Source organism: Strongylocentrotus purpuratus, unplaced genomic scaffold (assembly GCF_000002235.5).
Source record: "Strongylocentrotus purpuratus isolate Spur 01 unplaced genomic scaffold, Spur_5.0 spur5_scaffold_16, whole genome shotgun sequence".
Taxonomy (NCBI): domain Eukaryota; kingdom Metazoa; phylum Echinodermata; class Echinoidea; order Camarodonta; family Strongylocentrotidae; genus Strongylocentrotus; species Strongylocentrotus purpuratus.
In genome coordinates this window covers 25,098,044-25,125,431 of record NW_022145601.1, presented here as the reverse complement: position 1 = coordinate 25,125,431, position 27,388 = coordinate 25,098,044, and the positions used below count along the sequence as shown (strand labels likewise).

The window sequence follows — 27,388 nt, the reverse complement described above, 5'->3', positions numbered from 1 at the left end:
TTATGTAAAATTGATTGTATCTCTGTAAATATTGATCAATTTTCTTCAAAATTTCGATATGTTGTAGCTAAGACAATTCTCTACAAGCGCAGTAATAACCATTTTTCATTTTGATGACGTCATCATAGTGAAAATTTTGATTAAAGGCCTCATGTCAAAAACTTCATAATTTGCGTGTTATGCCTATAGAAGGTGAATTTAGTTCACGTTATGAATCTACATGATATTGTCTTTTAAGAATTTGTAAGCAGTATGTCGCTTATTTTTGCCCTATTTTGTCTCAAATGTTAGTTGACCAGCCCACCTATACTTGTTCCAAACAAGTATTATATGTCTAGTTGTTTCATATTATATAATGAGAAATGGAACAAAAATTATACGGTATACATCTCAGGTGGTTATTATGTGAAGTCTTATTTATAGAATTGAAGAATTATTTATATTCTATAAATGACTATAAACAGCAGCAATTAAACAACTAGCAATAAGAAAGCATAAACAGCATTAAAAGATCACACTGTTACAAATATGTATAAGCATATTCGTCATTATTATCAACATCATTTATATTATTGTTATTGCAATCATTATTATTGCTACGATTATAACATAATAGTTACAATCATTATTAATATTATTAAGAAATATAATGTATAATACAACATGAATAAATACGGAATCATATATACAGATTTACAAGCCAGAGTTCAACACCTTCAAGTGGGAGCACCAAGTGCCAATTTGAGTCAATAGTACATCGTTACGAATATGTTGAGGAAGTGTGTCCCACAATCTGGGAAATGAGTTAATGGCTGACGAACGCAGTCTTTCAGTTCGAGCGAACAAATGTTTGAACTTCAGGTCGGTACTATACCTTGGGTTTACATTTATGGCGCTGTTTACACTATCGCAGGATACATACATAAACAAACATTTGATAATGAATGTGATCAAAGTATACTTCCGACGAGACTCAAGAGATGACCAGCGGAGGCGTCGCAACCTTTCCTCGTATGACATTTCCATTCTTCTTTGTTTAAGGATAATTCGGGTTGCTCTACGTTGAATACCTTCAATCTTACCGATTAAATTTTTCGTATACGGGGTCCAAACCGGTAGACCATACTCGATTATGGGTAGAATAAGAGCTTTGTACAGACAAAGTGTAGCGTGGGAAGAGAGACCAGATGAAACACTAGAAAGCAGCCCAAGGAGCCGGTTGGCTCGTGAGACAATGTAGTTGACGTGACTATCCCAAGATAAGCGGTTATTTATCATGACACCTAAATATTTGGTCTCAGTTACTACATCAAGAAGAACGCTATTGATGCTGTATTCGGGAATACCTGGATTCTTAGCGCATGATATCCTCATGACTTTAGATTTTGAAGCGTTGAGACACATCTTGTTGTCTTGGCACCACTGATGAATGCTATCGATGTCATTTTGGAGGTATTGGTGATCGACGGGAGCATACATGGGGCGAGAGATGACAGTGTCATCCGCGAATAATGCACATGAGGAGTCAATGTAGCGGGGCAGGTCATTGATGAACAAGTTAAATAGACAAGGACCTAATACGCTGCCCTGTGGGATACCGGATGTTGGTGAACTCCGTGAAGAGAAATATCCTTTATACTGAACACGCTGTTGACGTCCAGACAGGAAAGACCGAATCCAGTACCATACGTCACCAGTAATGAAGACAATTTGTGCAATAGAACATCGTGAGGCATGCGGTCGAAGGCTTTTGAAAAGTCGAAAAAGACTGCGTCAATACGGGGCGGGCGACGTTGATGTTTTATAGAGAGGTATAGGATGAGAAATGCTTTGATGTAAACCACTCTAGGATATAAATTTGTTAGGAGATAAGACTAGATAGTACAGCGGATTAGCTCCCCATATAACGAGAATTGTGCACTTTTTGATAAAAGCATGAAACTTCTAGCATAGTTAGTTTAGACCATAAGATTCATTTTCAGATGTGGAGGGAAGTCAGATTTGACCTCTGATGACCCTGAGAGGTCAAATTCAAAATGGCCGCCAGTCCGCATGGTCTAATGTACAAACACGCTAATTAACTTTTGAACAAAATAGTCCAGAAAAACATTTAAGGTGTCGTTTCCAACTAAATTGAGGATGCCAATGCATTTGGTTATACTTTTGAGATCGCCAAATTTCGGGGTTTGGCATTTAGGTCAAGGTTAAGGTCAAAATTGACTAAAAATAGCAAGTTTTCAATGTTTACAACGAAACAAATCCCATTTATTTGTCATTTGTTCGCTCCTATGTTCTCAAATTTCTTTAAGAGTGGTTCCCCTGCAGACCATGAGATTCATTTTCAGATGTAGATCGAAATCAGATTTGACCTCTGATGACCCTGAGAGGTCAAATAAAAAATGGCTGCCAGTCCGCCGCATAGTCTAATAATTGTCCAAACACGCTTAACTCTTGAACTAAATAGTCCAGAAAAACGTTTAAGGTGTCATTTCCAACTAAGTTGGGGATGCCAATTCATTTAGTAATACTTTAGGGTACGCCAGAACTCTGGGCTTTGCATGAAGTCAAGGTCAAGGTCAAAATTGACTAAAAAAATAGCAAGTTTTGAATGTTTACAAAAAGTTTTCCCATTTATTTGTCCCCCTATGTTCTCACATTTCTTTAGGAGTGGTTCCCCTGCATAGTCTCCATCGTAATCCCTGTCAGTTAGTTTATTTCACTAATTATAGCACCAAACCAGTAGTTGTCTTGTAACTGACCATATGCATATAGCATGGTCAGTGGGCAGCTAGGCAGTATACGGTACGAACCTCAATTCAAGTCAGGGAAACTGCTCCTTTCCGTTACTGCTCAATAATACTGGTAAGATGTTCTTTAAGTTACTTTGTGTTTTATTTGGTTTAAGTAATTTAAATAATCGCTACAGAGTTTGAGGAACATGCCATAAAGCAAACTAACGTTTCTGCTAACACTATACAAACATCACCTTGACCAGCAACCTGGAGTGCAGGCAGCATTCTTGAGGGATGGGAACTTCTGACAGTACTGAAAGAGATGGGGAATCCATCTCTAGAACAAAGTCAAGACATACTAGTCATTGGCACAAGCGACATATCATGGACATCCAATTGGCTGAAACGGGGAGAAGGATTGAGACCCTAGGTGAGCAGTACACAAAGTTTGTGACAGAAAGGCTAGAGCAGTGTACGACACCTAGCTGTCACACAAACACTTCATACGAACAAGTTGCCATTTTTCAGTCGGCAGCCGGCGAAGGTTATATATATGTTAAAACAGAAGGCACAGCTTGCAGCACTTAAGAGTGACTGTGGTCTCTTTTTGAGGATTTACATCTCGTGTCAGACAAGGGATGGAGATATGGACAATTTCTTCTCTCATGAAAACCAGGCAGTCCCGCCAGCTTTGTTAACTGGAGGTAAATGCGGTTTGGAGTTAAAGCAGATCTACTTCGCTGCCTGGAATCAAATCTGCTCGAAAACAATAGTGCACCTGTGGCCCAAGCAATAATTATTGATGGTGAAGCTGTGGTTCAATTAAATGCTCAACCCTGGAACATCAAGAACATTTCAAGAGTATGGAGAAAAGTGTTTGCCCCATACATCTTTGCTCAACTCGAGAAAAGCATCCACATCGACCTTGGCTATGGTGTATACTTACCTGCTAGCCTGAAAGCCTCAATAGGGCAGGAAAAGGGAAAGGGCACCAGGAAAAGGGTGGCTCCTTCCATTTTGCTGCCAGAAAGCTGGAAGGACTTCCTTCGATTCAATGAGAACAAAACCGAATTGTTTGATTTCATGTCATGCGAAGCCGTTTACCTTCCTCTACCACAGGGCAAGGAACTGTATAATATGCAACAGATGGAAGTGGAGTACTCTGCTCTCCTGCTGAGTCACACTTGGTAGGCCTTGTCCCATGGGTGTAAAAGGGTATCCATACGTATTGTTGGTACTGATGCGGTTGAACTGGCCGTGGCTTCATTCAGCAAGACAGCTCCTGATGCTAGCTGGGGATCGCTTTTGGTGTCAGATCAAGCTTTCGGTACAAGGCTTTTCATAAAATCATGATAGTTGCCACCATGAGTCTGACACAATGTATGACTCTTCCAATCTTTCATGCGTTCACCGGGTGTCACACTGTTTCTACATTCACAGGAAAAACTTAGAAGTCTTTCCCAGAGGTGAATGATTCCTTCAATGAACTCCTGTGCATGCCTAGGATCGCCCTTACAAAAAAAACCCATGGTATACCATGGTACTACCATGGTTGTTATGGTATTACCATGGTATTACCATCATAACCATGGTACTACCATGGTAAGCATAATTCTACCATGGTACTACCATGGTACTACCATGGTACTGCCATACTACCATGGTACTACCATGGTACTACCGTACTTCCATGGTATAACCATGGTATTACCATCATAACCATGGTACTACCACGGTAAGCATAATTCTACCATGGTACTACCATGGTACTACCATGGTACTGCCATACTACCATGGTACTACCATGGTACTACCGTACTTCCATGGTATAACCATGGTATTACCATAATAACCATGTTACTACCATGGTAAGCATGATTCTACCATGGAACTACCATGGTACTACCGTACTTCCATGGTACTACCATGGTACTACCATAATAACCATGTACTACCATGGTTAACATGATTCTGTGTTTGGCACTAGTTTTAATTTGTTTGTCATTTGTTTTTGCTCTTTTTCAGTTTCCTTATAACTTATACATGTGTGTTATAGACCGCGACACCGCGTGCACACAATTCCACCGACCCACAAAATCTGTTTCAAAGAATGGACTTTAAATTTTGAAAACGAAAAACAACAACAAATAATTAGCGTACGCATGAAACCAAATAAAAAAAACATAAGAATTAATAACAAAATAATAATTAAAATATTTCAAAATCATGAAGAAAAAAAAACAATTATAATAATTGTTGTTCAAAAACGATTGAAAAGAATGGGGGGAAAAAAAAAAAAAAAAACTCAAGTATCATTAAAAACACAATTGTTATGAATAAAAAAAATATTCAAACAAAAATACAAGAAATGTAGAAAGAAAAAAATATATTTAAAAAAATGATATCGCGTGTATCCAGTACAATTATATAATTTCATAGTCCTTAAGTTTTTGAAGATGTTAGTTGAAATGAAAAACTGACAATAAAAAAATACATCTAGCAATCTGGCTTAAGTTGATTATTGTAAACAAATTCATTAATGTAGTTAAAACGTGTGCAATTATTATTAGGGGAAAACTCTTAACTTTCATTTGGCCATTTATCAATGGTGTGTAAATTAGAAATTGTGCAACAGCTTGAAATATCATAACGAAGGTCTGCACTAGTCAAGACTATATACCCACAGGCCCCATATACATATACACACATATACACACATACACACACGTACACACAACCAATATCCTTTGGAACCGTTGTGCAACATAACCCCGCATTTTTTGAATGGCTATAGCTATGTGTACTGTGTACGTGTCAAAGGATCGCTGTACAAAGCTTGCATTGGGAATAGTGCACGCACAGGCTATATAGCTACTGTGTGCATTATAAATTCACAATGTAGCTTTGCCTAGACAGGAGCTAGACTGAATCTTGGTGTTTTCTCTGCAAAATAATGCTGAATACTGAGTTTTCCTGCTAATCTACAACAGTATGGGTAAGTTTAAGAATCATCTACCTTATTTACAATGTACTTAGATCTACTCGATGTCTAGATAGTTATTTATGACAGTGTTAACTGGGACTTAAAACACATTCCGACAGGATAAGACTGAACATGTATGATCCCATATGTGCAATGTACGTAACTTGATGTAGGATCTTGATGGGTTATGGGGCAGATATCATTCAAAGCAAAATTTGTCCATTTACATACACATTAACTCTGCTGTGATTATAGTATCATTGTTCGCAGGATTTAATGTTTTATTCCTTTTAGAACATAAATAGAATACTGCATAAAAACCCAGCATATTAACGAATTACGCTTAATCGATGTCATATCTGCGTCTGTGACTGTGTGATTTCATGTTGACAGTTGTTGATATTGATATTTGTTTTTGTTATAGACTCTAATTCAAAATTGTCTTTTTTAAATTACAGATATAGACGCAACATGACAAATGAGTAGTTTCCATATTGACCTCGTTCTTTATCATCATCTTCACCAATACATCAACGCCACCATCACCATGTCTTTGACGTCGACCTCCGTTTTTGCGTTTGAACTTTGAAGATTGTTGCGAACTCTAATAATGAATTGGATATTGGCATTATCGATGTTTGTTCTATCTTTGAACACTGTCGCATCGAACTTTGATTAAAGGTAAGAACCTCCTTTTTACCTTCTTCGATTTGTGTTTCGTCGTTTGCAGGTCTGATCCTGACTCTGACTAATGATGACCTAACCTATCGTTCTGTCTTCAATCACCCTCGACGTCAAACTCTATACCGCGTTTCACAATCGCCGAACACGGACTCCGCAAACGATTGACATCGCCGACTCTCGACTTTCGTTCATCATTCATTTTTGAACTGTACTATGATCACCGACATATCATCTACGATCTGCCAAGAAGGCCTAGTCACCAATTGTTTCTTCAAATTTCGTCTTTCGACTGAATTCGAGTACGACATCGTCAACGAATCTCGCACCTCCGCTGGAAGGACAGTTTGTATAATGTACTATGTAATTTGAATATGAGCGGCAGTCTTTCGCTATAGAAATAGACTAACCACTTTATAATATTGTTGTGTGCTGAAAATGTTTAGTGTCATGTATAATGATGTAACAAGCGGCAGTCTTCGCTATAGAAATAGACTTCAGTTTTCGACTGTAAATTGTTTTATATATTTTACGCGAGCTAGACTTTAGCTCGTTTGAATAAACGTTTTTTTTTAAGTAAACATATTGTTTCCATTGTTTGATGTTTGATACGTCATATGATCATTCAACAATAATGATCAACATGATTGTGATGTCTTTTGTTAACAGATCGTGTTTGCGAGATAAGCGGCTGAATGGATAATTGAGTTGAAAGTGGAGATGCCAGCTCCTGTCATTTTTGCGTCTACTTTGCAGACCACTAGCATGCTATTTCAAAATTAAATAACAAGGGCTGGCAAATATTATGAGGAATACTGTGTTGAAAGTGCTTTAATTATGTAGTAGATTTGTAAATGATACCATGGTACTGGACCACAATAATACCGTGGTATACCATGGTACTGTACCACGGTAGTATACCACGGTACTGTACCACGGTAGTATACCACGGTACTGTACCACGGTACTGGACCACAATAATACCATGGTATACCACGGTATTATTGTGGTACAGTACCGTGGTACAGTACCGTGGTATACTACCGTGGTACAGTACCATGGTATACCACGGTATAATTGTGGTCCAGTACCATGGTACAGTACCGTGGTATACTACCGTGGTACAGTACCATGGTATACCACGGTATAATGTGGTCCAGTACCATGGTACAGCACCGTGGTAGTATACTCGGCGGAACTATACCGTGGTACTACCGTGGTACTACCGTAATAATTGTCATGGTACTACCATGGTAGTACCATGGTTATGTACCGTGGCCAATATACCGTGTACCATGGTACAGTACCATACCATGGCACTACCATGGTTCTACCATGGTACTACCATGGTACTACCATGGTTTTTTTTTGTAAGGGCGAGGTCAGTGAAGGATCAATGTTACTGCCAGAGCGATTTGTGGTGCTAATACGACCGAACCAGTGAGAGCATGATAGTGAATGATGCCAGGAAACAGCTCTTCGCACAGAAGTCTAGAAACCTGGAGAACTTTCCTCCATCCCAGGCAGCACTCAAGCAGCACCTCAATTAGCGCACTTGCTACCAGGCCAACTGTTGAAACCAGATATTGGCCAAGAATCCAGAGATGCAGAGCCATCTGACTTGGGCTGGACAAACGAAACAACCGGGTGGCAGCCTCTTTGGACCACTCTCCCGGAAGCATAAAAGTTGTGGCATGAATAATCCACTGTCGCTGCAAGAAAAGATGCACTGGAATGTGATCTTGTTCTTGACTGTTAGATTTTGATCGTTACCATCATTAGGATATGCATAAGTTGTGGACAGTGCTAAATTCATGTAAATATCTATAGCTGTGGTTATGAACAGGTTTTAGGTCGTATTTGGAATAGCTTTTTTTGTCTTCTGGGCCCAATTTCATAAAGCTGCTAACCGGTAAGCAAATTTTCGTGCTATAACTGTAGCAGACAACTTTGGTTAGCAAGAAAACAAGGCGTCCACCTTGTACGTTCACAATGGATTGCATTGTTACAAAATTCATTTTTCGTCCAGTAAGCAGCGTAAGGTTAATGCATTTTCGTGTGCTTACGTTTAGCAGTGCTTTGAAGTAGAAACTAATACGTAAGCACAGAACCAGCCGATAAGCAGCTCTATGAAATTTGGCCCTGGATAGTCAAAGTGGTGGTACACGGGTCTTTTTATTAATTTTTAAAATAATGAAACCTTAAGTGTCAAAATAGAGGCAATGTTTATTTTAAAAAAGAAAACAGCACTTTTTTGGCCTAATATGACCATTAACTTGACCTCATTGCAAATCCCTGAGTTCTGGCGATCTCAATGTATTACGTAATGAATTGGCATCCCCAAGTTAGTTGGAAATGACACCTCAAACGTTTTTCTACACTTTTTGGTTCAAAAGTTACCACGTTTGTACATTAGACCATGCGGACTGGCGGCTATTTTGGATTTGACCTCTTAGGGTCATCAGAGGTCACATCAAACTGTTAGATAAACTAACTGAAAAGGATTGAGGTGGAGAACTCTGCAGGGGAACCATTCCTTAATAAATTTGAGAACATAGCTAGGGAGAACAAATGACAAATAATGGGGATTTAACCTTCTGTAACCATTCAAAACTTGCTATTTTTAGTCAATTTTGACCTCGACCTTGACATAAATGCCACACCCTGAGTTCTGGAGATCTCAAATGTACTACCAGATGAACTGGCATCCCCAATTTAGTTGGAAATGACACCTTAAATGTTTTTCTGGATTATTTGGTTCAAAAGTTACTGCGTTTATACATTAGCCCTTGCGGACTGGCAGCCATTTTGGATTTGACCTCTCAGGGTCATCAGAGGTCAAATCAAACTGAAATAGACTACCTGAAAAGGATTAAGGTGGAGGACTATGCAGGGGAACCATTCCTCAAGAAATTTGAGAACAAATGACAAATAAATGAGATTTAACTATTTGTAACCTTTCAAAACATGCTATTTTTAGTCAATTTTGACCTTGACCTTGACCTAAATGCAAAACCCTGAGTTCAGGCGATCTCAGAAGTATTACCAAATGAATTGGCATCCCCAAGTTAGTTGGAAATGACACCTTAAACGTTTCTCTGGACTATTTGGTTCAAAAGTTAAGCATGTTTGTACATTAGACCATGCGGCCGGCCTGGCGGCCATTTTGGATTTGACCTCTCAGGGTCATCAGAGGTCAAATCAAACTGAAATAGACTACCTGAAAAGGATTAAGGTGGAGGACTATGCAGGGGAACCATTCCTAAAGAAATTTGAGAACAAATGACAAATAAATGAGATTTAACTATTTGTAACCTTTCAAAACATGCTATTTTTAGTCAATTTTGACCTTGACCTTGACCTAAATGCAAAACCCTGAGTTCAGGCGATCTCAGAAGTATTACCAAATGAATTGGCATTCCCAAGTTAGTTGGAAATGACACCTTAAACGTTTCTCTGGACTATTTGGTTCAAAAGTTAAGCATGTACATTAGACCATGCGGCCTGGCGGCCATTTTGGATTTGACCTCTCAGGGTCATCAGAGGTCAAATCTGACTTCCCTCCACATCTGAAAATAAATCTTATGGTGAAAGCAAACTATGCTAGAAGTTTCATGCTTTTATCAAAAAGTGCACAATTTTCTTGCTAAGCCGCTGCACTAAGATATCATTGATGAGCGGTGTAGATACATGTGCATGTACATTACAAAACAATTGTTGTGTTTGAGTATTTAATATAAAGATAGTTGAATGTACATGCTGAAAAATCATGGAATTATGGAAACGACCATGATAATCTCATGAAATTATTCCTGTAAATATGGTTACCAGTATAACATTTTGGTACATGTATGATTTCGCCCTTTCTAATAATTATTTTACCTATAGCTTGAAGCATGCATTGCTTTCACTGTCATGTAAAAATATCTAATGTTACCCTTTATTCCACCCATTGGTATAGACAACCAAATACACTCAATAAATATTAAATATCAAGTCAGCTCCCCGGTGGGGTCACTCAATGTGACTTCCGGACCGCATGACCGTTACCAAAATCGCGGAAAAAGGGGTCAATTTCAAGCAATGTCTGCGGAAAAAATATTCCTCGAAATAAAGAAAATAGGGGTGCACAGGTGTCCCCGAAATTGATAAATAGGGGTCAGGAAAAGGGAAAAGAGAAAACCGGGAAGGGAAAAGAGAAACCGGGAAGAAAAATTCTCGGAGCCGAGTCTTGTCCTTGAAATATGGTAAAATAGGGGTAAATTTGCGAAAGTGTCCTTACAATCTTATAAATAGGGGCATTCCAAAGTACGATTTTGTCCTTGTTTTGACGTAAAAAAGGGGGTTAAATTTCACAAAATGTCCTTAAAATTGACCGCAAAAGGGGGTTATATGCATTGGTGGTAACGGTCATACGTGTCACTCTTTGCAGGGGAGTGACCCCACCGGGGTCAGCTCTCAATTAACATAAGAAAAAGAGGATCATGGAGGTCCAATGAGTACTGCTTAGGAATTGTTTGCTATATAAAGGCGCAAGTAGCTACAAGTAGTGCAGTCCCACTTTAACATCGATTTGCAAATCTTAATCATAAATAGTGTCCACTTTCTTTTTTGCTGAGTGTATTTTGTGTTGAGCATGCTCTTTGTTAAGTCGGCAGATGAAAATGATGCATACAAATGAATGCAGGAAGAATTTTTTACTATAACTCACAAATTTTAATACATATTCTTTATCATTCACTTCATGGTAAAAAATGCTTCATACATTAACATGAACATGAACTCATTAATACAGAGAATGTATACCTAAAACGATCTTAGATGAATGACATTTTGGCATTTAATCATTCTTTACATGTTGCATATATGCCATGCAACGGATAAGAATAAATCCTACTTTTGTTGTCAAAATCATACTGTAAATAACTATTTCATATAGAACTTGTAAAAGTAAACAATTTGAATAAAAAAGAAAAGTGCAATGACCCACATTTTCCAAAATATACTAAAGATATCCACATTTCTCAAATAGTGTACTGTACTTTACAAGATGGCTGTTCATTCAAGTGTCTTAAGACTTAATGTGATATATGTGAAACATACTACAACTAAAATTTACAACTAAATTAACAACTAATAGAATAATAAGAAAATACAAACAAACAGACTAACACTTAAAGGGGAATGATAGTGACACCCCTATTGCAAGTATTTCCACTGTTTTCTGGTATTTAAGTAAGGAGTCGGAGGAGCACAACATTATACATTTCAAGAGGAAAAGGAGGGTGTTCTTATTCGCACCTTGACTCCATATTAAAAACTGTAACGCATTACTTGCCATTTTACAACATAAGAGTCACACATATTACACACAAATATCATTAAATAACTTCTAACAGACCACCACCTTTGTGAGCAAAAGCTGTAAATGTTTTCAATTAAAATATTCACTTGAAATAACAATTGTTTTTTGCAACAACTATTTTCTTAAAGACAGCTCTTGCTAGATATGAGAATTCTACATAAAGAAATGAAAATCGATCATAGTGTTGCAGCAAATGCACCGTGTAGCAATACAAAATTATGCTATAGACTCAAAACAATGGAACCTATAGGGTACAAAACTAATCAGCAATCTTTAATATTTTTTACTCTTATTATATTGAAGATGTTATAACTATAAAGTGCAGAGAAACAACCAAACAATTTTTAACCATAAAGATGATTTCTATATACATATAGACATGTAAATAAACATGATTTTGCGAGAACATAATTCATGAGACAATTAAAGGGAAATCTAACCCTTGTAGTAAGTTAATTCGTATGAAAGCAGGAAATTATAAACAAAATGGCAAAAGTTTGAAATAAATCGGACCAACAATAAGAAAGTTATGAAGCATGTGAACAATTCTGGTGGTTAATTAGTGGAAGCTACGAGGAAACTAATGCTATTGGGTAACAGTGATGACTAGATTTTCATTTTATTATTTTGTATACTGTATTTTGTGTTGTGCATATCATAAATAAATAATGCAGATAAATTTGAATGGTGTTACACATTGTGACAAATCAAAATGTTCTAATCATGAACCATCGACAAAGTTTGAGCCATGGACATATTTGTATCCTACCTCAAGATACATGTAATGAATTTTATTCAGATTTCAGATGTTCAGCTCTTTCCAATAGATTTTAATACTTTATAGACTGATTGAAACAATTGAATCATAATTGAATTTATCCTCTAGATTGCTGAATCCCTACGGACAGTCCCTGTGTAATCACGCTACTTTAATGTTCATTCATTTGCTAGAAATGGAAAGTAGTCCTACACATATTTACTAAATGACTTTCTCTCACTTTAAATTACTCTTTACAAACTATTAAATGAAGTGATAGATAAGGCAAACCAGCATAATTAAAGCTGGAGATCGCCTATCCATAAAGTATGTAGATACAAAATATTGAACAGTTATCGTTAAAAAATGATATACATCTATCTTTGATAACATTTTTGAGACCTGTGCTGCACAACCATACAAAGATGGAAACACATATAGCAGAACTTGATGAGACGTAACAAGACCTATCTTGACCTATGTTGGCTTGGCTGTGTCCTGATTGGTTGCGCTGCTAGGGTCATCATGTCATTGTGAACCAATCACATCGCCCGTATCTTCCTTTCCTTTGTACTTCGTCTTCCCGCGGGTCCATGGCAAATACCGGTACTTGATCATGTGCTGTAATAACAAAAACATAAAATGCTCATGTAATCAGGAAATTGATATGTTGACGAATCCTTCATTCGGATTAAGCATGTAATCAATCTACAATATGATTTAAAACAAGTATAACCAGAAAAGGCTTTTTTTTAAACCCATTCACATTGAATGTTTAATTTTTGTAAAATGCATGGTGACAAAATATTACATTCCCCTAATTTATAGATCAATTGTGTTCATAGCAGGAGATGGGAAGCTATTTCTGCAGAGGTTTTCTTTTTCTTTTTTTTCTTTTGAAATAAATGGCCTAAACAGGTGTGGTAAAAATACAGTGTATCCAATCCAAGTGCATGATCCTATCCATGTGAGTATATCCTTGATGTTTCTATTTTAGTCCACCCTCATGCTCAGAGTAACATGTGTTTCTTTTCAACTGTCGGTAGGGATGCATCAGCAAACTAACCCTCAACAAATCAACAAAATGTGGGCCATATAGGATGAAATCGGCTTACATCGACAGTTTGCTTTATATCTATTGTCAGTATTGTTGACCTTTCAACTATTCCAAGTCAGTTTCAGATTTCGTCAAACAAATATTTTAATTTGAGCATGCTCTACATCTAACACTAACAGCCAAGTTTTCTACAGTCAATTGTTGTTCTTTTGTCAATCTTGAAGAAGGACTTGGTTAATAGTAGACAGGAAAGAAAAAACAAAAATAATGAGCCACTCACCTCAATTTGTCTCCTCATTGTTAAGAAGAAAAGGAGGAAGAAATACATAACTAGGATTGGCCAGAACACAGGAACATTGAACAGTTCAAAGAAGGTTAATGTCAAAGCTACAAGTATAGCTTTCATTGCAGAGTGCCTGAAGGAGAAAGAAAAGAGAAAAAAACAAAAAGACAATGTGAATAACGTTTGATGGTATGGGAATAAAAAGGGAGTACAATGAGAGGCATCCATAGTAAAATGGATGCTTTGCACATCTAGTTTCTGTGAACTGTATTAAAGCAGAGGGCCAAAGTCAGAAAGAGGGGTTTGGTTGCCACTTGTTCACAAACTAAGCACACCTTGTTAATTCAAAAGATTTTATCATAATACACAATATTTCATAATTTATTTTTTATTTGTAGCAGTCACCCCCTAAAAAATCAGAGGGAATGTCCCAAAAAGCGGCCCTTTATACAAAAACAAGAGGGTATTTTGTAAATAACATTTTTAAGAAACCTTGAACCACTGTTCGTTTGGTATCTTATGAAAGAGCATGAAATTATCTATATTTTGATACTGATTTCAATGGAATTGAGATCAATTAACATTGATGATTTGGTGATTTTTTTCTCAAAATATTGAATTTTAACAAAAAATGTTATTTTACATGATCAATTCAATGTATATTCCTACACAGTGAACTATAGTTGTAACACTTAATTGAACCCAATTCCCTTTACATTGTAATACGCACAACAAATTCATGAGAATTGCTCATGAAAAAAAAGAAAGAATGTACTTACCAAAATTTGAATTCTGGTAATCTCCTAATAAAAGGTCTGAATTCTTGACCTGATTTAGTTGGTAATGCAGGGCCATCATCGTCTGTCAAAGGAAAAATATTTAAATATGTTATTTTACTCTTTGAGTCAATGATTATGAGAACCATGTTGTTCCAGTACCAAGCTTCAGGAATAACAGCTTAAGATAAAATATAACATGACATGAGCAATAATGAGTACACAAATGTCAACAAAAAAACAGCAAATAAGAAATGATTTTTCTGTTTAGAAGTGCATTCAGTATAAGGTCTTTGTTTTTTATTGAATATGTTGAGAGTTTTTCTGAGTTGATACCTATTCAAACATTTCCATTTTGATCACAAGACGTTTAGTTAGACAAATAGAAATGTGTTGCTAATTTTAAAGATACTATGTCCCAATTGCAGCCAACATCAAATTCTGTAGAACTTTGCAGGAATTATGAATATGTCACGTATGCCCTATCTGTGAAATTTAAACATTAGCGGTGTCCTATTATTCAAATTATGCAAGGAAACCTGTATACTTTCTGGACTTCACTGTCAGACACTATTGAGTGACTGACTGACATCTTTTTTTCTTTGGAAAATACATAAAATGAGCTGTAACAGGTAAATGAGCATTTGTCTACATCAACAACCCACTACTTGTAATGGCCAAAATTAAAATGATTGATTCTTTACGCAGCACAAAACGTACAACCATATTTGTACCTGGTTTGTACATCACTTTTTATTACGTTGAAAAATGCAGAAATAAAATAAAACAAACAAACAAGTTTCGTAGTTGATGAACGAGACAGAGGGAGGCACATACCTGGGTCATCTGTAACAGCTGGGTCTATCTTAGGTGAGAGGAAGGCAATGAAGAGATTCAGATGGTATATAGCTAGAGCATACGTTATGATGAACCAACCCTGAGCAAAAAGATATGAATGGAGAAATAACAAAGTTGCGATGATTTTTGCATACTTCAAACACTTTCATTAATATTCATATTTTGTATAGAGAGAGCGCAAGGGTAGAGTAAAAGGAGGGGGTTTTCGACAAAATCCTATTTTTTGGACCCTTTACTTCCTTTTTATTATCATTTCTTGTTCAAATCATGAAGCAAATATTATTATTATTTAAACAAAAAAAGAATCCCAGAAAAAAATCACGAATTGCCATGACAATATTCATTTCAATTTTCACTGTTTCGGAGTCAGTTATCGGCATAGCGAACCAGTTTTCGGCCGCATGTACAAAGTCAATAGGAAGCGCGCACGCGCGCTGTGCGTCTCCGCGCTGATCCATAGTACTAGCGGGCGGAGCAGGTATCCCATGCCAGAGCTCCCCGGAGCTCGCCAGGCCGAAAACTAGTACTGTGGTTATCGGATATTGGAATCTGAATTAGACAGAGATATCGTGTGTGCGTTGCGGTGTCCGGCTGCATTGATTTAATACATGCGGTAAGACACTTTTGAGCTTGCAACCAGCACAAAATCGGGCTCTTAATCTGAAAAATACTTGAAATAAAGCTCATTTTATGGTACCCATATTTCTTACAGACACGCGTAAGATACTTGATTTTTCAGATTCGGGTAGCGGGACCGCCGATTACATCGCTAAAATGTGATATTTTAGGATATATTTTTCATTGCAAATGTGGTTCTTCAGTGACTCTGGCATGGTATGGTATGTGTGGGATATGTGATATGCTATTATGCCATGTATTTTAAAGGGATTTTACCATGCATCCAACCAATCGGCCGAAAACTGAAGCTGGTGGATTACCCCTTCCTTTACTCTGTGAAGGCATTCTATTCCAGTAACAATATTGCATATTAATTTACAGAGGTTCAAGTACAACTTATTATTTTAGAAATTAAATCTTGACATAGCAATATATAGACATTATTTATCATTTGATATTTGTATTACCTGTTATATTTTTGTTCTTTCATATTTGTTTTCAGTGTCTACAATTTAAACAGACAGACACACATGGGAGATCCCTGAAGACATAAATAATTTTAATAATATTAAAAAAGATTTTAAAAAGGGGTGGGGTCATCAATAAATCTGTCTCACCTGAATGAAGAATATTCTCAGCAGGTAGATGATATACAGGACGACGAAACCGACCCATCTGGGCACCGCATAGGGAACAGACTTATCCAATAAACCTTGATACCTCTGTGTTAGAGAGAGAGACAGAGAGAGAGAGAGAGAGAGGCAAAACGAGAGGGAGAGAGAGAGACAGACAGACAGAGACAGACAGAAAGAGACAGAAAGAGAGAGACAGAGAGACACAGAGAGACAGAGAGACAGAGAGAGACAGAAAGAGAAAGAGAGAACATAAAATAAATTTTAGAATTTGTTGGTACTGAGCAAATAGACGGGGAGCTTGAAAGATGGGTCAAACACTTGCAAATTTATGTTCGATCAATTACAACTTCAAACATTGATCACTTTACATTTTGCTCAAACCTTCATTGAGCTGTTTTTTTAAATCTCCTATTAAAATCAACCTAATATTAGGGTAATTAATGTCCTACTATGACATTCAAGAGAATTTGCTTCACAAACAAAACTTGATTGTGTTTGCATTTTAGCTATGTATGCACAAACCAGAGACAAACAAGACTAGAACATCCCAATATATAAGTACAAACATCCAAAGATTTGTGAAATGTTACAAGTGTTTATCCAAACTGATGTTTAGAGCAGTTATTCCCCCCCCCCTGCTTTTTTAATAATACTTTTCCCTTGTCACACACAAACTAGCCTATTGTCCTAATGGCGTACTGATAAATATCAAGATGTCAGAATTAGGAGAGCTGGGGTATTTGTTTCCAGTTCATCGTGACTGTGCCATGGACCAGTGATGGACTGGTATTAGAGTTGATGCCCAGGAAGCAGAAGTTGGTGAGTTCAAATCCTGCTGGTTCCAAGATTTGTTCTGCCTCATTTTTAATAACAAGATCAAGCACATGATCTTAAATAACTGGGTGCAAGCCGAAATTTCTTTACAAATAGAAATTACTCCCAAAAGCCTAATATTGAAATTGGTATGATGAAGTACCTGTTTTGTTCCACATGACCAGAGTCATGGCATGAGATATACTGACTGATTTGTATTGTGAATTGCTAGAAACAAATTACAGGAACAATGAGAATTTGTAAACATGAGAGTTCATAGTTTGATGATGAAATTACCTGTGATATACTTGTAAAAACTCTGCTAAAAAAGCTTGGTTGAGAGATGGTCTCGCTTGCTTTGCCGATGTCATTCATGGCTGCAATGTAGCTGAAACAAAGAAAGAGAATTGCACTCAATAGTTAGTATGTCTGAAAGTCAATCAGAATCTTTTAGCCTAGGGAGAAGCGAGATAACCCATTAGTTGTTTAGGGAAGTGCTGTGCAAATCATGGTCACGCTTAGACCGAAAGCCTCACTCACTTTATATATCGTCAATTGTTCTACAATTTCTACTGAGACTATTTCTACATACATCGGAGTGTGATTACCTTTCTCATCGCACGCAGTAGTTCACAAAACCAGACAAATTACCTGAAATAAATCCTTCTATTTCAAAGTTTCGCATGGATTTTCAATATTATTTTGAAATCAAAGGAAAATTACATCAATTTCCTTTCATTACATAATTTATGAATCAAACCATATGGTCTAGATGAGTAAAAAGAGGGGATTTTTTTTTTGCCTGATTGTAGCAAACAGTCATTAGGGAAATACTTCCATAAGTTCCTTTCGTACTCCCCATGAAGATTAAGTTGATTTTTGGTATCTTTTAGTAGGGTATCTCCAAACTGGAGTTATGGGTCAAAGCCTGGATATGATTCTGAACTAATATAGCGCCATTATGTGAATATATTTTTTGGTATGAATTTGCCCATCAAGTAATACATGTACATATCATTGACTGAGAAATTTTGTGATGTGACTTGGAGAAAATGAGAAAAGTGGGAACAGTGTGTCTGTGTGGATGTGGATCAACATGAATGACAATATCGGCTTTTTATTTTGGTTGGCTTTTTGCCTTTTGGCCCATTCCAATTTTCAATTTTCAGGTGGTGATACTGGTACTACTGGTAACCGGAGCTGAAATAGACTGGTAATGGTATGGTGGTGTGACCATAGTGTGCTATCTCAAACAATTGGTAAGATTTCAAAAATCTGCTATCATCAATGGAAAGAGGAACATGAAATTACCCAGAGACAACATTTTCTTTTGAATTGGGTGTGAAATTGTGAAAATATTGACAAAAGATTGGCAAATTTTGCAGTCATTTGAGTACGTTTTGAAAAATTATTAACTTACCGATACAGCCTAATTAAAGGTCTGGAAATCTTCATTTTGAAAGCAGATACCCTCAAAATTGAAAATAAGTGGTACCGACCGATTAAATCTTGCCTTGCAAATTATGACGTTACCTAATTTTTGATGGATCACATTTTTGTATAAATCAACTGTATACACCCATGTATGAAGTAAGGTCTCGTTGTTTTAAAGACCTTTTTTTTTTTTTTTATCGGACATCAAATTTTTAGATCGCAATAGACTATCTCTGAAATGCTTCGACGATTAATTTTCTAGTTGAACTAATTTATAGTAAAAAGGGTTTGCTGTCCATTTGGTAATAATTGAAATAAATAAATTTGTGTAGGCTAGACTTAGATCTAGATCTAGATCTAATATGAGAAATCATAGATTGAATATCACATTTTGTAATATGTTCTAAAATGTCCGCGGGTCACTCGATCCTTCATCATTAAATAGGGGCGCTGGTCTGTGAATGAGAATTGTCCTCATAAACGCGGACAAAATGCGTCCTCATAATTATTAAAAGGATCATCTGCATATTCGCTGACATTTTTTATCACCAGCACTCTGTGGGTTTCTGATTACCGAACCGCCCGCTGGCGGTGCAAAAAATGGATTACCCCCCCAAAAAAAACCTAGGTCTACTTCACTGTCTACTTTTATGGGTTGTCCGTAGGTTCTTCTCATGGATTTATCGCACTTATTATAATGTGAAAGTCTCTGTACGAAGTCAATAGTGAATAGAAAATGCATCAATAAAATCATTGCAGAATCCATTTTTCGCAGCAATGCACCGATCAAAAGTAGGCCTAGACTCTAGTCTATGTAACGTCTGCGAAAATTCGGACGATTCTTATTTTTTGAGGGCGCATCGGTCTGCGCTTATGAAGACGATCCTTATTCTCAGACCAGCGACCCTACTGTTCGTACTAGCGAAAGCGAAGGAGTGCTCGGCCCGACAAACAGCACCGCAGCGCTTGCAACGGCACGGGAGCGACTGGGCGAGAGATGTGGACGCGTCGGTCATAGGCATAGCTCCCCGGTGATGACTCGGCGCGCTTCTCCCTCGGTCTGGCCTTCGTGGTAATATAGCTAAGATGCCATCTGATTCATTCATCAATCACAAAACACTTAATTTCTTCACAATAAAAACATTTGTATCTCACAGCTTACTACATAATTTGTGTTACATACCCGCAACCACGGCGTCGGGAAACCAAGTTTGAGGAATAAAAATCAAGTTCACGGTTTATTACGAAGAACCTGCACAATCGTCCCAAAAAAGTTGGTATGCACTGCTTGCGTTTTCGACCCCTCGCGCTCGATCGAGCGCATATATTGTCTGGGAGTGGTGAGGACTTTGAATGAACTTCGAAAACAAAATTCGGAGAAGAAAGAAAGAAGAAAAAATGCCCGGCACAAAAGATATGCACTTAAGCATGATAAAAGGGGGAGGGGAGACAAAAAAAAAAAAAAAAATTAGGAAGAAGAACACTCAAACAGAACGATTGGTGCAGCTAGACAACAAACATATAAGTTCTTCTTTCTTTCTTTCTTGATGGATTGATTGATTTTTATTCGCAAAGCCTCCAACATACAAGAATATGAAAGAATATCAGATCAAAACTCGAGGGCTTATTTCCGAGTTTCCCGACATACATGTACAAAATTAGTTAGTTAAATTTGTATTGTATATTTTCAGACAGATAAGAAAGAAGATAATAGTAATGATGATAATAATAATAATAACAACATTTATCTGATAATGATAGAAATGATAATAAGTGAGAATAAGAAGATAAAAGAAGAAAAAAAAAGAAGGAGAAGACTCGAGAAACTAGAAGAAGAAAAATATTAAGAAGGAGGCGAGAGAAAAAGAAGAGGAGGAGAAAAGGAGAAGGAGGAGGAAGAAGAGGACAAAATGATGAATATGTTGATTTTCTATATATATAACGTAGTGAAGTTATAGTGAACATAGGTAAACAAAATCATTGCTTATTGAAATTATGAAGTAATTGAGTAATACTGTAATAGAATGCCCGTCCAATAGAAGCGAATTTTCTTAATGTTAAAACATATGGAGCATTTTTTTCTACTTCCGTTCATGGAATCCGATTGGTCCAATATACTGGATATTTAAACCCCCTGGCCCTGCATAAATTTTCATTCAATATTTTATTTTGTGTTATGCTCACGCATGCGCAAACTTCTTTTCATCTCTCTTTCCTTTCTTTCTTCTTGACCTAGCTCTAGAATAGAGCCATATTATAGCGATCCATCTGAATTATTTGTTAATTTAAGTTTCTATCATTATTTGTTATGTTCATAAAAATTATGTATGTATATATGTTTTTTATATGGAAACTAAAACCAAACCAAACCAAACACCTTGGTGTAAATCATAGTGATATAGTTGGTGTAATAGTTTAGAAGGAATTCTATATTATTTTGTCGTATATAAAAGCCATCGAGAACGAGCTATCCATAATGTAGTCCCGAATTTTTTTTTGTAATGCAAACAATATGCGAATATTGAATGGACCAAGTTTGATTTTAGACGATTCGTTATAGTACTATCTCATTCTGCCGGTTCCACGTTGATTAGGCTCAGGCTGTGAAATCATTTTCTCCAAAGTATTTATATAACCTTTTGAAGATTTCATGTAATGAATTTCTACGGTATATATATTAATTACTAAAATATATTTTAAAATTTGATTTACATGAACCAAACGAGGTTTTATAAAATAGATTAATTAGTGCAGACAACTCGTTTATGCAGGAAAATACAGTCATCACCTTTGACCTTTTGAATAAATTTACATATGCCATTTAAGCACCACCGGAGCTGAGACGGTAGCATATATTGGCACCAAGATTAACGGCGATATGAATATTCATTATTCCCTACGTCACAGACGTGCGGAGTGCGTACTCTGTCATATACACATGTATTCAGTACATGAGTACGTTCGTAAGCATTAGGTCATGTACATTGCTCCGGAATGAAGAGAATCATTATAAAGGACGAATTACTCCGTGAAGCCAAGTACAAGCAGGGAATTGAAAATGGCAAACGTTCCTCGGAGCGGCTATACACTCCCTAATCTAGCTAGTTTTGTAATGACAGTTTATTTAGGATAATGGACATTTAGTAGGCCTATTGTTTAGTTGTTAAATAACATCACTCAGTGTGATTTGATTCGAGATATATCTCATTAATAAAACAGTATAAAGGCTGTATGAGTCTCGAACGAACCATATCGCCACTAATCTTGGTGCCAACACCGTTAATCTATATGCTCCAAATTTAGTAATACATTTTGTGTGCCCTATAATGACCCGGGGTTGGATTATTTAGGAGAACAGAAGATTGATATTGTTAAGTTGTTTCATAACATCTCTCAGTTTGATTTGATTCGAGATATATTTCATTAATAAAACAGTATAAAGGCTCTATGAGTCTCCAAGAACGATCGCCACTAATCTTGGTGCCAACACCGTTAATCTATGCTCCAAATTTAGTAATACATTTTGTGTGCCCTATAATGAACCGGGGTCGGATTATTTAGGAGAACAGAAGATTGATATTGTTAAGTTGTTTCATAACATCGCTCAGTTTGATTTGATTCGAGATATATCTCATTAATAAAACAGTATAAAGGCTGTATGAGTCTCGGACGAACCATCGCCACTAATCTTGGTGCCAACACCGTTAAACCATGCTCCAAATGTAGTAATACATATTTTTGTGTGCCCTATAATTACCCGGGTTGGATTATTTAGGAGAACAGAAGATTGATATTGTTAAGTTGTTTCATAACATCACTCAGTTTGATTTGATTCGAGATATATCTCATTAATAAAACAGTAAAAAGGCTCTATGAGTCTCCAAGAACGATCGCCACTCATCTTGGTGCCAACACCGTTAATCTATGCTCCAAATTTAGTAATACATTTTGTGTGCCCTATAATGAACCGGGGTTGGATTATTTAGGAGAATAGAAGAGTGATATTGTTAAGTTGTTTCATAACATCACTCAGTTTGATTTGATTCGAGATATATCTCATTAATAAAACAGTATAAAGGCTGTATGAGTCTCGGACGAACCATCGCCACTAATCTTGGTGCCAACACCGTTAATCTATATGCTCCAAATTTAGTAATACATTTTGTGTGCCCTATAATGACCCGGGGTTGGATTATTTAGGAGAACAGAAGATTGATATTGTTAAGTTGTTTCATAACATCTCTCAGTTTGATTTGATTCGAGATATATTTCATTAATAAAACAGTATAAATGCTCTATGAGTCTCGAACGACCATCGCCACTAATCTTGGTGCCAACACCGTTAAACCATGCTCCAAATTTAGTAATACGTTTTGTGTGTCTGCAAAGACCCGGGGTTGAATTATTTAGGAGAACGGAAGATTCCTATATTGTTAAGTTGCTCTATAACACAGGCGCGGTTCCAGGGGGCAGCGCCCCCCCCCCCGCAAAAATAAAGAGAGAGAGAGAGAGAGAGAGAGAGAAAAGGAAAAGAAGGACAGGAAAAGAGGAGAGAAAGGGAAAGAAAGAAGAGGAAGAAGACAAGAAAAGGGGGAAGAAGGAGATTGGGGGGACCGAAATGGCCTTGCCTTCCAGGCTGTTGCCTCCCCGCCCCACATGTGGGCCAGGGAGGGACCAAAGTGCGCCAAAACTATTTTTGGGTGATTTATTTTTTTCTATTTTTTTCTTGCCCAGTTGAAAGGTAATACATAGAGGAATACCTCAGTGAAATGTTTAATTCCGGTATGCACAATAAGGGTATAAATTTACTACTTTAAATAGCAAAATCCTACATATTCACAGTTTTAGTGCAAAAGTGACTTATTTTATAAATCGTTCAATTCAACATGAAGTTTTTAAGTTATTGATATGAAATTGCTCTCACATATTCCTGATAGTTCATTTCGTTGAATGAATGGGTTAAAATTAATAGAAACACAATCTTCATGATATATTTATAGGGTAATTCACTGAAAAATGGACTAATTATTCATGTTTTTTTTAAATCCAGAAGAAATGTTTAGATCTCCGCGGTGTACCGCTTAAATTTTAATACCACCATTTTCTCTGATGTCTAAGCTTTAAGTTGATACCAAATTTGGCTGCCCGATCTTGCCCGTTGTTATGTTAGAGCCGATTTCCCTTGCCACATTGCCCCGAAAAATGTGGGTTTTGGGGGTCCCCGGCTGAATCATGAAGGATTCGTGGTCATAAATCACGGCGCGAGGGGGCGCGTGACACTTGTTCTGACACTGCGGACCAACATAAACACATTTTTCGGGGCAATGTTGCAAGGAAAACGGCTCTAACTTAATAACGGGCAGAATCGGGCAGCCAAATCTGGTATCAACTTAAAGCTTAGACATCAGAGAAAATGTTGGTAATAAAATTTAAGCAAAAATCCCTGGAAATCCAAACATTTCCTCTGGATTTATAAAAAATAAATCCCCAAACATGAGTTTTGGCGCACTTTGGTTCCTCCCTGGCCCACTGTGCGCCCCCCCCCCCCAATCAAAAAAAAATATGAGCGAAGGAAGGAAAGGGAAGGGAAGAAAGGAAAAGAGGAGATAAAGGGAAGGGAAATAAAAGAGGAAGAAGAAAAGAAAAGAAGGAGGATATCAGTTTTCCTGCCAATAAGTTGTGGTTCGGGGGGGAGGGGGGGGGGGGGGGGTTATTTCTAATTCCATAACGGTGACTTACAAATGTTGCTAAAATGACATCATTTTCCGAGATTGTTCCTCACTTTTTATTAAATTATACTTTTTTATGCGTTTGTTGGAAAATGACATATTCCGAAATTTACAGTCAGGCAAGAAAAATATGCTTATTGAGATGCCTACATGTCGGGGCCCGCGGAACGGTCGGGATCGGGAGCCTCGAGCTCCCTCGCCCTCCCCCTCTTTTTTGAAAAAGTATATTAAAGAGAGCAAGAAATAAAGAATAGTGAACTGCCAGTGTCACAGAAAAAAATGAGGTATCAAAATATGCTCATCTGACCGTGATTAAATGCCTAAACCCCCGAACTTTCGGGGTCTCTACCCTCTGGATTCCACCTAGGGCCCAAAGGTCGGCCCTTAAATGCTCATCTGACGGTAATTTAATGCCTAAAACCCCTAAAACCCCTGGAATTTACCCCAAGCCAAATAGTGTCCTGCAAATGTCACAAAATAATAAGGTATCTAACATTGCTAACCTGACCGTAATAAAACGCCTAAAACCCCTGAGCCTCCGGGGGCTCTGCCCCTGAACCAAACCAAGGGCCCTAAGGCGGGCCCCTGAATGCTTATCTGACGGTAATTAAACACCTAAAACCCCTGAGCTTCCGAGGGCTCTGCCCCTAGACCCAACCAAGGGCCTTAAGGCGGGCCCCTTGATACTCATTTAATTTAATGCCTAAAACCCTTGAGCTTCCGGGGGCCTCGCCCCCTGAACTCCACGACAATTGGTGATCTGCCAGTGTCACAATAAGTCCCCCCCCCCCCCGCAAAGAAAAAAGAGAGGAGAAAAGGGAAGAGGTCATAGGAAGAAAAAGGAGCAGACAAAGAACAATTTTGAAATTCAGACAAGGATTAAGAGTCCAGAACGGTACACAAATCGTCTTCTTTCTTTAATGATTTAATGAAACGTCAAAGCTTCCGCGCTTCGCGTATGAGGGAGGGGAAACTCGCCCCTCCCTGCATCCCCCCCCCCCCGGGAACGCGCTCTGTAAGTGATTCGCACGCATCGCGTGCTCCGACCCCCCTAAAATAAAATCCTAGCTACGCGCTTGCCTGACCGTAATTAAACGCCTAAAACCCTGAGCTTCCGGGGGCTCCGCCCCCTGGACCCCACGCAATTAGTGACCCTGCCAGTGTCACAAATAAGGTATAAAAATATGCTCATTTGACCGTAATTTAATGCCTTAAACCCCTGAGCCTCCGGGGGCTTAAGGTGTGCCGCTGAATGCTTATCTGACCGTTATAAAATGACTCAAATCCCTGAGTTTCATGGGGCTCAGCAAGTAAGTTTTGAAAAAGAACAAAAACGAGTAATCCAATTGTATCGGCAATTGTGGTATTGCGAATGTCATCAAATATGTTTTTTCCTTTTAACACAATAATTGTTTTGCAACTCAATTTAGGCCTGACTAAATATATACTTTTTCGTGAGGCCACAGACAAGTTATTTTATCATATAACTGATTAACATTTGAAGTTTTCCTACACTAGTGCCTGGCCGCAGTGGCGGATCCAGGGGGCCCGGGCGCCCTCCCCTGGGGAAAAAAGAAGGAAAAAAAAAGAAGGGAAACAAAAAAGAAGGAAAAAAAAGGAGGAAAAAAAAGAAGGGAAAAAAAGAAGGAAAAAAAAAGGGGAAAAAAAAGGAGGACAAAAAAAGAAAGAGAAAGAGAAAAGGAAAAGAAGGGAAAGAGGAGAGAAAGGGAAAGAAAGAAGAGGAAGAAGAAAAGAAAAGGGGGAAGAAGTGATCGGGGGGCGGGGGCGAAAGAGCCTCGCCTCCCCCTCTCTCCCCCCCCCCCCCATCAAAAAAATAAGAGAGAAGGAAGGAAATAGAAAGAAGGGGGTATCAGTTGCAATTTTTCCGCCAACAAGTTGTGGATCGGGGCGGGGATGGGGCAAAATGCCCTTGCCTCCCCTGCCCCGCTAAAAAAAAAGAGAGAAAGAAGGAAAAGAAGGGGAAATAGATCATTTGCAGTTAATCCCGCCAACAACATGTGGAGAAGGGGCCGAAATGACCTTACCTCCCCCTCGCCCCCCCCCCCCCATCAAATCTTACAGAAAGAGAAGGAAGGGAATGGAAAGGGAAAGAAGAGAGAAAGGGAAAGAAGAGAGAAAGGGAAAGAAAAAAAGAGAAATAAGAAAGGTAAGGGAGATCAGTTGCGATTTTTCCGCCAACAAAGAGTAGATCGGGGGGGGGGGGGGGGGGGGAACTGGCGTATTGATCGAGGAGGGGGCTCGGGGGAAATAAAATTTAAACGTGGTTTATTTCTAATTCCATAACGGTGGTTTACAAATAATGCTGAAATGACATAATTTTCCGAGATTTGTCCTCATTCTTTAGTAAATTATACTTTTGTATGCGTTTGTAAATTAACAGCCAGGCAAGAAATATGCTTTTTGAGATGCCTACATGTCAGGGCCCGCTGAACGGCGGGGATCGGGAGCCTCCAGCCCCCCCCCCCAAATTTTATTTTTGGAAAAGCATTTTAAAGGTACTATGTCCCTTTTGCAGCCAACCTCAAATGCTGTAGAACTTTGCAGGAATTATGAATATGTCATGTATGTCCTATCTGTGAAATTTAGACCTTAGCAGTGTCCTCATATTCAAAATATGCAAGGAAACCCGTGTACTTGCTAAACTTC

The 27,388-nt window shown here is 37.8% G+C and overlaps 1 protein-coding gene and 1 long non-coding RNA gene across 2 annotated transcripts; one reads left to right on the top strand and one right to left on the bottom strand.

The window, feature by feature from the left end:
* Positions 1 to 5,119: 5,119 nt before the first annotated feature.
* On the top strand, positions 5,120 to 6,977 carry LOC105437269. Its single transcript, XR_970556.2, has 2 exons — positions 5,120 to 5,727; positions 6,174 to 6,977. It is a non-coding gene; the product is annotated as an uncharacterized LOC105437269 (long non-coding RNA).
* Positions 6,978 to 11,089: 4,112 nt separating this feature from the next.
* On the bottom strand, positions 11,090 to 20,375 carry LOC115918695 (protein RER1-like). The gene is made up of 7 exons (XM_030987126.1): positions 20,176 to 20,375; positions 17,856 to 17,946; positions 16,728 to 16,832; positions 15,472 to 15,571; positions 14,638 to 14,719; positions 13,856 to 13,991; positions 11,090 to 13,139 (listed from the first exon to the last, which is right to left on the bottom strand). The coding sequence occupies exons 2-7, from the start codon at positions 17,931 to 17,933 to the stop codon at positions 13,047 to 13,049; spliced, it is 594 nt and encodes a 197-aa protein (XP_030842986.1). The 5' UTR covers positions 17,934 to 17,946; positions 20,176 to 20,375; the 3' UTR covers positions 11,090 to 13,046.
* Positions 20,376 to 27,388: the final 7,013 nt, after the last annotated feature.

Bases quoted from the DNA above. Each gene is read 5' to 3' on its own strand.
- LOC115918695 (XM_030987126.1), bottom strand. From the start codon at position 17,933: ATGAATGACATCGGCAAAGCAAGCGAGACCATCTCTCAACCAAGCTTT. The intron at 16,833-17,855 runs GTAATTTCATCA...TCTCTAACACAG, and splicing joins TTTTTACAAGTATATCACAG to AGGTATCAAGGTTTATTGGA. The intron at 13,992-14,637 runs GTAAGTACATTC...TTTCTCCTTCAG, and splicing joins TTACCAGAATTCAAATTTTG to GCACTCTGCAATGAAAGCTA.